Here is a 13,087-nt window from a genome sequence, read left to right on the forward strand (position 1 = left end):
CTGTGGCACCCCCATGGACAATAATGCTTACTTGGTCCCAGGTAAGTGTCCCACAATGTCATCATCTTCTACAAGTATCTTGGAAAATGGGCACCTGTCACTAGTGATATATTGGAGTGTACCACTAGGGTTTAGCCTAGCAAATAAGGGTACATCTTAGAAAATAGTGGTGCCTCACTCTGTACAGTATGTTGGAATACATCACCAGGGATCAGTCCTGTCAAATGTTATTTTATTTTTGATTTATTGACTTTATATACTGTTTAACACAGCCAAGGTTCTAAAGCAGTTTACAATATAAAATTCCAGAATATAATGACAAAAACAACAAATTCTAATAGTATAACAGCATAGCTCTAACACATTTTATTTTTGCTGTATAATTGATTGTATTTTATTACACTGTATAACCTGTTTTATTGCTTTTATCTTTGATTCTTCACTGGCTTGAGCAGAGGAAGACCTCTGAAAAAGCAAGTTATAAATGAAAAATTAAATTAAATCGTAAGGTGCAGTTCCCACTGATTCTCCACCCTTGAATTTGCATTACCTGTTGAAAGTGTCAGATAATGCAAATTAACTGATAAGGTTCTTCATTAACTATTAGCTATTCTCTGGCAAAGCTGCAATAATGGAGACACCTATAGTTAAGTGAAGTGAGGAGCAGCCACAAAAAGTGGAGGAACCCTCAATCTCAACGTCAAAGTAGTGCAGCAAACAAAGAAGTTGGATGATCTGGCACTTTCATAAACCAAGGGAGACATATTCGATCAAAGGTCTTTATTAAAGAACATAAAATGACTCGACACAGCTGCCGTGTTTCGGCACCTAGTCGCCTGCCTCAGGAGTCAAAGAAATCAGGAACTGTGCCTCCAAAGACTGCTGTAGCAGTCTTAGTGAAATGCAAGCCCTATAGTTAAGTGCCATTTATGCATGTCACCGCTGAGAAAACTGGCAGGTGTGCTAAGCATCATTCCATAAAGGCACAAGTAACTGGTTTGGAGTGTAAGTGCTAGAGGGCATATGTGGATAAAGCATGGGCAGGGATGCCAATTGGCACATATACATTCGAGGACAAGCAGGCTGCTTGTTCTCACATGTGGGTCGACGTCTGCGTCGGCCCGGGAATCGAACGGCTATTTTGCAAGCAAAATATAAAAAAAACATTTCTAGAGTCTTCTACTGCGCGTGCAACGCGCATGCGCGGCCGTCTTCCTGCCCGTTGCGTGAGCTTTCCCGCTCAGTTATTTTTTTCAACACGGTGAGGTGCAGTTGAGTTTTCCCTGCTCCTCGCAGGCCCTGGAAAGAGTTTTCTGTCTACTTTTTTGTCTTTTTCTTCTTTATTTTCTTTTTTTGTAGTGGAATTTATAGTTTTAAAAAACTCCTTTAGTTTTTCTTTATTTTTTTGCTCTTAAGTTTCCTTTATTTTTCGACCGGCCGCGCGGTCAGGTTGCTCCCTTCTTTTTGTGCCCTTTTTTCTTTTAACAGGCACAATCGCGTCTTTTGATTTCGCCGAAGCCGTTTTTTCTTCCATGTCATCGAAGACACCCAGTGGCTTCAAACGTTGTACTCAGTGCAACCGGACTATCTCAGGTACCGATACCCACACTTGGTGTATCCAGTGCCTTGGGCCCGACCACAGCCCAGCCGCTTGTAGTCTGTGTCTTCGTAAGAAGAAACGGACCCAAGTGTCTTGAGAAACACAACAAGAGAAGCTTTTTGGGGCTCAGTCCGGTCCTTCGACATCGATACCAAGGTCGACGGCATCGACATTGAGGGATGCATCGACGTCGGGAGCTAAGGTAATGGCTGCGGAGGCATCGAGTGGGTCTCCACCTGTCTCGAGGCCTCCTGTTATGCAGGCCCCCCGGGACCAACCTTTGTCGGACCCGGCCACGAGGAGACGTGAGGATTCCATGTCATCCTCATCGGTACTGAGGAGTCTCGATGACTGGCATAGAGCGAAGGTAAAGAAGCACCGTCCTCGTTCTCCTTCGACACATGGTGCCGGGAGCTCCGGGGCATCGAGGGATTCAGCACCTGAGAAGCATCAGCGCTGAGAGGATCGCTCTCCCTCTATACAGGAGGTTCTGTGTCGGTCTAGCAGCCCAGTACCTGCTCCCGAGCCTCGACAGATTCTGCCACAGGCTCCTATACCGACCCCGCAGCCTTGTCTGACAGTGGCTCTTGATGAGCGCATCAGGGCCCTGCTTCCAGAGCTTCTGGAAGGGTTACTGCACCAGTCTGCTTCGGTGTTGGGGGTACTTGCACGTTCTGTATCTTCTGCTACAGCGATATCTGGCCCTTCACCTGAAGTGAGGTCCCCAACCTCGTTGCCACCTCCCACCCAGGTCGAATCTCCTTCAACGTCGGTGGAGGAAGTTTCACTGGAGTCCAGGTAGGCGTTGACTTCTCGGCATCGCCATCGAGAACGTCTTTCCTCGGCGTTGAGGCAGGCTCAGTTTCAGACTGCTCTGAGGGATGTCTTATCCGATACTGAAGATGAGCATTCATGAGAGGAAGAGGAGGATACCAGGTACTTTTCTTCTGATGAGTCCTATGGGATTCCTTCTGAACCTTCCCCTCCACCAGAAAGGAGACTGTCCCCACCGGAGAGGCTATCCTTTACCTCCTTTGTCCGGGAAATGGCTGTGGCTATTATCTTCCCTATGGAGGTCGAGGATGAGCCCAGGGCTGAGATGCTTGAGGTCTTCGATTATGCTTCTCCACCTAGAGAGGCTGCAATGGCTCCTTTGCATAATGTACTCAAGGAAGGCCTTATGCAAAACTGGTCGTTCCCTCTGTTTAACCCCATGATCCTGAAGAGAACTGAATCCCAGTATTGGATCCACGGGGAACCTGGATTGATGAAGTCTCAGCTACTTCACAATTCCATGGTGGTGGACTCTGCTCTCAAAAGAGCTAAGAGTACTAGGGACTATGCCTCAGCTCCCCCAGGCAGAGAATCTAGAACCTTGGACTCTTTTGGGAGGAAGGCATCGTATCAGTCTGCTATGCTCGCTGCCAAAATACAGACATACCAGATCTTTACAAGCATCCACTTGCGGAACTCGGTGAGGCAACTGTCTAGCTTGGTTGATGCACTCCCTCCGGAGCAGGCCGAGCCTTTTCGCCAGGTGGTCAGGCAGTAGAAGGCGTGTCAAAAATTCCTGGCCAGGGGTACGTTCGACACTTTTGATGTAGCATCCAGAATCGCTGCCCAAAGTATAGTGATGCGCAGACTCTCATGGCTGCGTGTCTCTGACCTGGATCATTCGGTCCAGCAGCGGATGGCAGATGTTCCTTGCCGGGGGGATAACCTATTTGGTAAGAAAGTAGAGGATCTGGATGATCAACTCAAAAAGCACAATGATGCTATGGAGTCTCTCTCCTGCCGGGCATCTTCTGCTACTACCTCCTTATCTAGGAGGTTTTTTGGAGGGAAGAGGAGTTCTCCCTATTCCTATGTTAGGCGTAGGTACACTCCTGCTTCTCAGCAGCCTGTCCAGGCTCAGTCCCAGCGTGCTCATTCTCATCAACAGCGTGCACCTAAGGCCTCTCCATCTCCTCAGCAAAAGCAAGGGACAGGCTTTTGACTGGCTCCAGTTCAGCATAGCCTCAGTAAAAGTGTCCGTGCCGGACGACTTGCCGGTCAGGGGGAGGTTGATATTTTTTCACCAAAGGTGGCCTCTCATAACCTCCGATTGGTGGGTTCTTTAAATAGTCTGGTCAGGATACATCCTCAATCTGGAATCCAAACCTCCAAATTGTTCATCGGGAACTCATTCTTACAGTTCCCAGCACAAAAAGGTACTTGCAGAGGAACTCTCCTCCCTTCTACAGGCCCAAGCGGTCAAACCCGTTCCACCAGAGGAAGAAGGTACAAATGTAAGAAAAGAAAAATTCCAGGTACTTCCTTGTGCAAAAGAAAACAGGGGAGATGCGTCTCATCCTAGACCTAAGGGCCCTGAACAAATTTCTAGTCCGAGAAAAGTTCAGGATAGTTTCCCTGGGCACCCTTCTTCCCATGATTCAAGAGAACGATTTGCTATGCTCTCTGGACTTAAAGGATGCTTACACACACATCTCGATACTTCCAGCTCACAGGAGGTATCTTCAATTTCGGCTAGGAACACAGCACTTTCAGTACCGTGCACTGCCTTTTGGCCTGGCGTCTGCGCTCAGAATGTTTACCAAATGCCTAGCTGTAGTCGCAGCGTCGCTACGCAGACTGGGAGTGCATATGTTTCCTTATCTCGACGATTGGCTGGTGAAGAGCACCTCGGAGGAGGGTGCTCTGGAGTCCATGCGAATGACTATTCGGGTGCTAGAGCTACTGGGGTTCGTCATAAATTATCCCAAGTCCCATCTCACCCCAGTCCAAAAATTAGAATTCATTGGAGCCCTGTTGAGCACTCAGACAGCTCAAGCTTATCTCCCCGAGGCAAGGGCAGACAACCTCCTGTCCCTAGTGTCCTAGGTTCAAGCATCTCAAAGGATCACGGTTCGGCAGATGTTGAGACTTCTGGGGCACATGGCCTCAACAGTTCACGTGACTCCTATGGCAAGCCTACAAATGAGATCAGCTCAATGGACCCTAGCTTCCCAGTGGTATCAAGCTGCGGGGAGTTTAGAGGATGTGATTCAACTGTCCATCAGCTTTCGGAATTCCTTGCAGTGGTAGACGATTCGATCCAATTTGATCTTGGGACGTCCATTCCAAATTCCTCAACCACAAAAAGTGCTGACGACAGATGCATCCCTCCTGGGGTGGAGAGCTCATGTAGATGGGCTTCACACTCAAGGAGCCTGGTCCTTTCGGGAAAAAGGTCTTCAGATCAATCTCCTGGAATTGCGAGTGAGCTGGAACGCTCTAAAGGCTTTCAGAGACTGACTGTCCAACCAAGTTATATTGATTCAGACAGACAATCAGGTTGCCATGTATTACATCAACAAGCAGGGGGGCACTGGATCTCGCCCTCTGTGTCAGGAAGCCGTCCAGATGTGGCTTTGGGTAAGCCGTTTCAGCATGTTTCTCCAAGCCACTTATCTGGCAGACGTAAACAGTCTGGTCAACAGACTGAGCAGGGTAATGCAACCTCACGAGTGGTCGCTGAATATGGGTGTAGTCCGCAAGATCTTCTGAGCATGTGGCACCCCCTCGGTGGATCTTTTTGCCACTCAGATCAATCACAAGGTCCCTCAGTTCTGTTCCAGGCTTCAGGCCCATGACAGACTAGTGGCAGTTGCCTTTCTCCTGCATTGGGGAACAGGCCTTCTGTATGCGTATCCTCCCATACCTCTAATAGGGATGACTTCACAGAAACTCAAATAAGACTGCGGAACCATGATTCTGATAGCTCCCTTCTGGCCACGTCAGATTTGGTTCCCTCTTCTTCTGGAGTTGTCCTCCGAGGAACCGTGGAAATTGGAATGTTTTCCAACCCTCATCACCCAGAACGAGAGATCACTTCTACATCCCAACCTCCAGTCCCTGGCTCTCATGGCCTGGATGTTGAGAGCTTAGAATTCGCCCCCTTGGGTCTTTCAGAGGGTTTCTTTCAAGTCTTGCTTGCTTCCAGAAAAGATTCCACCAAGAAGTGTTACTCTTTCAAATGGAGGAGGTTTGCCGTCTGGTGTGACAGCAAGGCCCTAGACCCTGCTTGAATACCTTCTACACTTGTCAGAGTCTGGTCTCAAGACTAACTCTGTAAGAGTTCACTTTAGTGCGATTAGTGCTTATCATCGCCGTGTAGAAGGTAAGCCTATCTCTGGACAGCCTTTAGTTGTTCGCTTCATGAGAGGTTTGCTTTTGTCAAAGCCCCTGGTCAAACCTGCACCAGTGTCATGGGATCTCAATGTCGTTCTCATCCAGCTGATGAAAGCTCCTTTTGAGCCACTGAATTCCTGCCATCTAAAGTACTTGACCTGGAAGGTCGTTTTCTTGGTGGCTGTTACTTCAGCTCGTAGGGTCAGTGAGCTTCAGGCCTTGGTGGTGCATGCACCTTATATCAAGTTTCATCATAATAGAGTAGTCCTCCGCAAGCACCCTAAGTTCCTGCCTATGGTGGTGTCAGAGTTCCATTTGAATCAGTCAATTGTCTTGCCAACATTTTTTCCCTGTCCTCATACCCACCCTGACAAAAGCAGTTTGCATACCTTGGAGTGCAAGAGAGCATTGGCCTTTTACGTGGAGCGGACACAGCCCTTCTGACAGTCTGCCCAGTTGTTTGTGTCTTTCGATCCCAACAGGAGGGGAGTCGCCATCGGAAGACGCACAATCTCCAAGTGGCTAGCAGATTGCATTTCCTTCACTTATGCCCAAACTGGGCTGACTCTACAGGGTCATGTGACGGCTCATAATGTTAGAGCCATGGCTGTGTCAGTGGCCCACTTAAAGTCGGCCTCCATTGAAGAGATTTGCAACGCTACAACGTGGTCATCAGTCCACACATTTATATCTCACTACTGCCTTCAGCAGGATACCTGACTCAATAGTCGGTTTGGGTAGGCAGTGCTGCAGAATCTGTTCGGGGTTTAGAATCCAACTCCACCCCTCTAGACCCATTTTGATTCTGTTTCAGGCTGCACTCAGTTAGTTGATTTTGATTTCAGGTCAATCTATGTTATGTCCTCACCGTTGCGATGTCCAATTGACCAATGTTCATTGTTTTGAGTGAGCTTGGTTGCTAGGGATACTCCACATGTGAGAACAAGCAGCCTGCTTGTCCTCGGAGAAAGCGAAGATACTTATCTGTAGCAGGTATTCTCCGAGGACAGCAGGTTGATTGTTCTCACAAACCCGCTCACCTCCCCTTTGGAGTTGTTGTTATTGTTGTTTTCTTGTTTATATGCTTTTTGATTAAACTGACGAGGCATGCTCGCATTGCGGGCGGGAAGTTATTCGCGCATGCGTGGTTCACGCTACCTACATGACGGAACTCTCTCGAAATACTTTAATTTTATTTTATTTGCAAAATTTTTTGCCAATTCCTGGGCCGCTGCTGATGTCGACCTACATGTGAGAACAATCAGCCTGCTGTCCTCGAAGAATACCTGCTACAGGTAAGTATCTTTGCTATTTCTGTGTTCCAGGGGGGTTCATATATTTGTATAGAAATAAGAGTTAAAGTGGGAGTTACACCTGGGTACTGTTGTTCAAAGTCCACTGCACTAACCACTAGGCTACTTCTTACACTTGCTTGCCACTCTGTTAGGAATAGCCATAATACGAAGCTGTTATAGATCTTGGTCTGCTCTGTCATTTTCACTTCTTGGGGGGTGGGAGGGTGTCAGTAATCACTGGTAGATTAAGAAGGGGTCCTGTCTTCATACCTCCAGTGGTCAGCTGCTCAATCAGGGCTGCTTTTTGTACTCTGGACATGATTGAAACAGGTCTAGATAAAAAGTCCTCCTTTCTTTGACATGGACATTTTCTCCCATTCCATTATCGCTGAAAGATGTCCTAATTTTGGGCTGTCCCTAGTCCTGCCCAAAACAAGCCATGCCCCTTGCTATTAGATGAACTACAGTGTAAAACGTCCAAAATCTGCCTTTCAAACATTGCAATTTGGATATTTTTAGCAGATTTTAGGACCAGTTTGAGACATCCATCTGCTTAAAAAAAATGAGTGCTATGATGTCCTAGCATCAGAGACAGGAGACTCAGATCCAAATCTCTTTGCCACACTTCATAGTATTACAGTCAAGCCACAAGACTGGCCTTTTGGAAGCTTTTACTGTAAATATATTCCTGGAGATACAAATGTATTAGAAAACAAAACTACTCTATTAACTCCCTTTCTGTCAATTAAGGAGCACTTGGGGATTTATTTGCTTCCTATAGACAAAGACTGGGGAGCTATCCTTTTCAAATGTTTTCTTAATAAGGCTGTCCCTTGTTGTATGTGACTGTAGGAAAATCTGTCCAGTTGAACCAAATTTGATGTATTTGCCCTCTGTTATGTAACAGTTTGCTGCATTATTGTGGTGTAAGAGCTGAATATTAACTGTCCAACATATTCTGGGGTACCTGATTGCTTTTATTTGCACATTAAGGGCTTCTTTTACTAAGCCACGCTAGCAATTTCTGCACTGTAAATGAGAGAGAGCCCATAGGAACTGAATGGGCTTCCTCTCATTTGCCGCACCAGAAACTGCTAGTGCAGTTTAGTAAGAGTCCATAAATCATTTCATAAAGAGGTGATGTACACTCAAAACAAGATTAGGGTGGTGGACTTTGGTCCTGGGGAACTGAGGAACTGAGTTCGATTCCCACTTCAGGCACAGGCAGCTCCTTGTGACTCTGGGCAAGTCACTTAACCCTCCATTGCCCCATGTAAGCCGCATTGAGCCTGCCATGAGTGGGAAAGCGCGGGGTACAAATGTAACAAAAAAAAAATGCTTGTGCAACCTTGATGTAAAAGAAAAATTAATTATAATTATACACCGTTCAGAGCATTTGATTTATCCTCACAAACATAGATAAACAAGTGACACTGCAGATTAAAGATTTTAGAAATTTGTGTTTTATTTTGATCTTCTGCTAAAAATAGATCTGACTGCTTGATGACTTATCAAACATGTCTTATTTTCTGCCACAAGAGGGTGCTATATGAACAGATATTGTGCCTAAATGAGCCCCCTTCAACTGAATTTCTGTTATCAAGTATACAAACATTCAGAAACAGATGAAAAAGTAGTCTTGATACCAATCAGTCATTCCTGAAACAGTTTCCTCCCCAGTAAATATTAATCCTTTGGCTACTATATAGCACTACAAGGCCTATGCAGTGCAGTAGGGACAAATGTAAGAGAGGTCCTGCTCCATGAAGCTTACAGACTAGTCAAGACACATAAACAAGGCAGATAAGAGACAATCTATTTACTATAGAAATAGTTACATCAAGTTTACCGTGATTAGTGAGAACTAGGGTATAAGTTTTAAAAGCAGGATTTAAAAAAAAAAAGGGGTAGGGCAATAGGGAAAAAAAAAGGCTGAGCAGCTAAATTTATGTTCCAAAGTTAGGGCTCCTTTACAAAAGCATTGTTACTTATTAATTTCCATGGGCTTCTTTGCATTCAATGCACACTAATCAGTAGTGCCACTTTGTAAAAGGAGCCCTTAGGCTCCTAAATTTCAGACCCATTTTCATCTAAATTTAGGAGCCTAAATTTTCAGCTGAAAATTCTTCTTAATTTAGGAGCTTTAAAGTTATGCTTATGCCATTCACATGTCTACAATTATCAGACTTTTATGAGCCTACATTTATGAGCCTAGTGCTGAATATTAGTGCTACACTCTTATTTTCCTGCTCTTAATCCACCCCTATTGTTACTTTTTTTACTCCTAAATTTAGGAGTTTAGTGAAATTTTGAGAGGGAATCTTGAGTATAAATTTAGGAACTCAGCCTTAGTAAATTTTCAAAGAGGGCAATTTAGGAGCAGAGGGGTCAATATTCAAAACGGATTTAACTGGGTAGAAAGATCCCAATGCCTGTATTCAGCAACACTTATCAGATAGTGCCACTGAATATGTTTATGTTTATTTGGAGGCTTGATATACTACCACCTTAGCTAAAAAAAAAAAAAAAGGTCAAAATGGTTTACAATAAAAACAATTCAACACAAATTTAAGAAAAGAACTCCTTTAAAAATGGAAAAGAATCAATTATGCTTTCTAAAATAACATAAACCAAGACAAGAGAGAAAAGGAGGGAGCATAGAGGGCAGCAATTGTCTCAAACATGTAGGCTGATACCTAACTGGAACCCAGTCCGAACACTGTTGAAAAGAAAAGGGCCTTAAATTTGGGTAAGGAAAGCTCAGCTCTCAAGTCAGCAGGTAAGCTATTCCAAAGGGAAGGGGCCAAGAAAAATAATGCAGAGTCTCGAATTGACTCATAGTGGGCATGCCTAGAGGAGGAAAGCCCTGGGAAGGGGTATAAGGAATGATTGAAGACACTAGATAGTGTGGATAGTAGTCTCTTCTGAGTGATAGTAAGAATTTTAAGTTGTATACGAAATGTCACAGGAAGCCATTGAACCTGAATTATCAGGGGAGTGATAGTCAAATCGCTTAGCTGTGACCACTGCGGCGTTATCTGGTAAGTGGCGGAGTGATTCCAAAGCAAAGTCAGGGCAGCACAGGGACTTAGCTGGTTAGTAGCAATATTCAGTCTGCTAATTGGGTGAGTGGATGAAGTAAAGCCAGCATAAAGGCTGCCCTTTTATGCAGGCACTTACCGAGGTACCAGGCTGAATATTGGCTGTTACCTGGATAAATTGTGGCTGGAGATACTTGGATATTGAGCACTATAGTCCAGATAAGGTCTAATGATGAATACCTGTGTATACAAAACCTGTGGCAATTGGCATCTTAAAATGACTGATCTGATAACTCAAGGTTAAAAGCAAAAATCCTTTGAGTGACCCTGGGATTTTAGGTAGGATTTGAATATGGTACAAGAGAGCATAAAACACACACTCTGGAAGGCTATTCCATGGATTTAGTGCAGTGAGATGGAAAAACACTAGGACAAGATTTGATGGTGACAATGATTACAGAATGGGGGGGGGGGGGGGGGGGCGGGGCAAGAATTATCAAGGTGCGGTAAAAGGTGAGCTTTTACTGCACCTTGGTTTACTATAGGAGTTCCTAACCTGCAGTATAACAGTCCCACAGGTTGCTGACTACCATGGTCAATAAATAACACTGCTTGTGAGCCACCCCTCAAGTAGCGTTATTCTAGTGGCCCAGATCATTGGACTGCCAGCCATGACTTCCATGCTCTCCTGATTCAGACTCTGCCTGAAGAAGAGTCTCCCTTCAAACAAGACCCCCTCTGTTCAGCTCCCCCCCCAATCTGGCTGACCAGAAGTACAGCCCCCTGAATAAGATCCCTCTCTGCACAAGTCTCCCACCCCAAAGGATCCTCCCCCCACCCTCATGATCATACCGTAAACCCTTGGTGGGTTAGGACTACAGGCAGAAACGATCTTCAGTCACTCCTGCCCTTCGAGCCTGTCCCTAAAAATGGCACCTCTAGTGGTAGTCTCACACAACTATGAGTAGGGTTCATGTTTCCTTATACAAAAGCATGACCCCTAGTGGTAATTGTGTGAGACTACCATAATGAGTGCCATTTTGAGAGATGGAACCAGAAGGGCAGGAGCAACTAGGGTTTGCTCTGCCCGGGGACCCTTTAGCCCACCAGGAGATTAACACAACAGTCACAGGGTGGAGGAGGTCTTATTTGGGGGAGGGCTGGATGGAGGGTCTTGTTTAGGGGACAGGCTCCTCTTCAGGGGCACGGGCCTGGAATAGGGAGACTGGATTGGAGGGGACTTGTTCAGGCAAGGACTTTTGTGGAGGGGGACACAGGAGGCCATGTCTGGGAGTGCTGGGCTGTGGTTAGCAACCCAATGATTTGGGCCAGTAAAATAACCCCAGCTTTTGGGTGGGATTACCATCATTTTAGGGCTATAATGCTACTTGTGATGAGCACCCAGTGTGCACTGAAAGTGATGTTATAGCAGTTCCATAGTAATGAGGTACTTTTTCATACATTTGCATGTTTTGCATCTCATTACTATGTAACCTTTGGTAACTTAACTATCACAGTGTTAGGGCAGGACAAACTGCATTAATGCCATTTAAGTCACATTAAAGGTCAAATAACACAGGTTCTTGTCCTAATGTAGCTTGATCATTTTACCCCTAAACTATTTTACCTGATGAATGAAGCATAATGGGGAGATAAGAGCAGCATGAATGGGGATTAGCAGAGTGAATGCACTTAGTGAGGACAAGAAGTCTGAAATGTATGTAGAAGCAGTAAAGCTCCATCCAGTATGAGAAGAGGGATTACATAGTTGCAACCTACCAGCCATACAATGAATCTTGTCCACCACATAGTGTGGGTTTAGTAAACATACACTGCATTTAGTTATTTGCATTATCATCTACAGTTTATTGCAGATTTACACGCAGTTGTCTGGTTCACATTCTGCTTCTTCTTCAAGACTTGGACAAGGAGCTCCACTGTTAGATGGTTTAAGACGGATATAACGTGTTCTGCTCTTACTTCCCAAACTTCCACAACTACCTTTACACAGGCCCCACGAAGACCACAGGGAAACTTCACAATCCAGTGGTGTTTCTGAAATGTACAGCAGGGTAAGTCATTTAAACAATGATTCAAAGCCCTTTGAACCTTCCATAATCTGCAGCAACCTGTGAAGAACTGCAGCACACTGTAATCTTTGTTGTTGCAGTCCAGCACAAAAGTGATGGATTGCCACATAATATCTGTGGCATACCTGTAATTTTCAATTTACCTGATGCATATTCAAAGTGTTCTGGATAAAATACCTTGAGATCTATACCATATTTTATATAAGAATGACAAAAGCCATTATGTTTCAATCAAGTCTCATTTTCTTTCTCTTTGCAGATGTGAAACACACATGTTTTGCTATTGTAGCCATTTCACTAGATGTTAATACATATGAATACATTTTCTTGGGCTAACTTAATACACTTGTGAGTAGTTTCTGAGAGTTCCCAAATATGCTGTTCCCAACAGTGGCCAATCCAGGTAATAAGTAACTGGAAGGATCCCAAAAAGTAGAGAGATTCCATGTTGCTTACCCTCAGGGATAAGCAGTGGATTTTTCCCAAGTCTACCTGGTTAATAATGGTTTATGAGCTTTTCCAGATTTGAAAGTTATAAAACAAAAAATAGAAGAGAAAATGTAGCTCCAAAAAAAGATTCACTCTATGTGCAATAGAACCTTATTAAACAAACAATTTTTCACTGTCAGAGGAAGATAACTTACTTAAGTAAAGACCTTAATGAAACACTCAAATTGCCTGATGTAATTAAAAACATCAGTAAAAAATCACCATCATTAGTGAGAAAAACTCCACTCTTCTAATAATGTGCAAAGACCATCTCAAATAATTTTATATATGCTTCAAAGTTCCAAACAAGCATGAGAAAAATAGCTTAACTTTCCAGGTGAAGGGTGCTGTTCCGGTGTGGATTCACCAGAGCAGCAAAGGAAATCATTCCTAAAATCATCC

General features: G+C 44.6%; 1 protein-coding gene across 2 annotated transcripts in view; it reads right to left on the minus strand.

Moving 5' to 3' along the window:
• Nucleotides 1–9,150: 9,150 nt before the first annotated feature.
• The window catches only part of SPON2 (spondin 2), a 48,307-nt gene continuing 44,370 nt past the window's right edge, over nucleotides 9,151–13,087 (minus strand). For both annotated transcript variants that reach the window (XM_030191073.1, XM_030191072.1), the window contains exon 7: nucleotides 9,151–12,161. In XM_030191073.1, the coding sequence (XP_030046933.1) occupies nucleotides 11,983–12,161 (179 nt within the window). In that variant the 3' untranslated portion in view covers nucleotides 9,151–11,982. The remainder of the gene's footprint in view (nucleotides 12,162–13,087) is intronic.

The sequence above is a fragment of the Microcaecilia unicolor genome, chromosome 2, assembly GCF_901765095.1.
Source record: "Microcaecilia unicolor chromosome 2, aMicUni1.1, whole genome shotgun sequence".
NCBI lineage: Eukaryota > Metazoa > Chordata > Amphibia > Gymnophiona > Siphonopidae > Microcaecilia > Microcaecilia unicolor.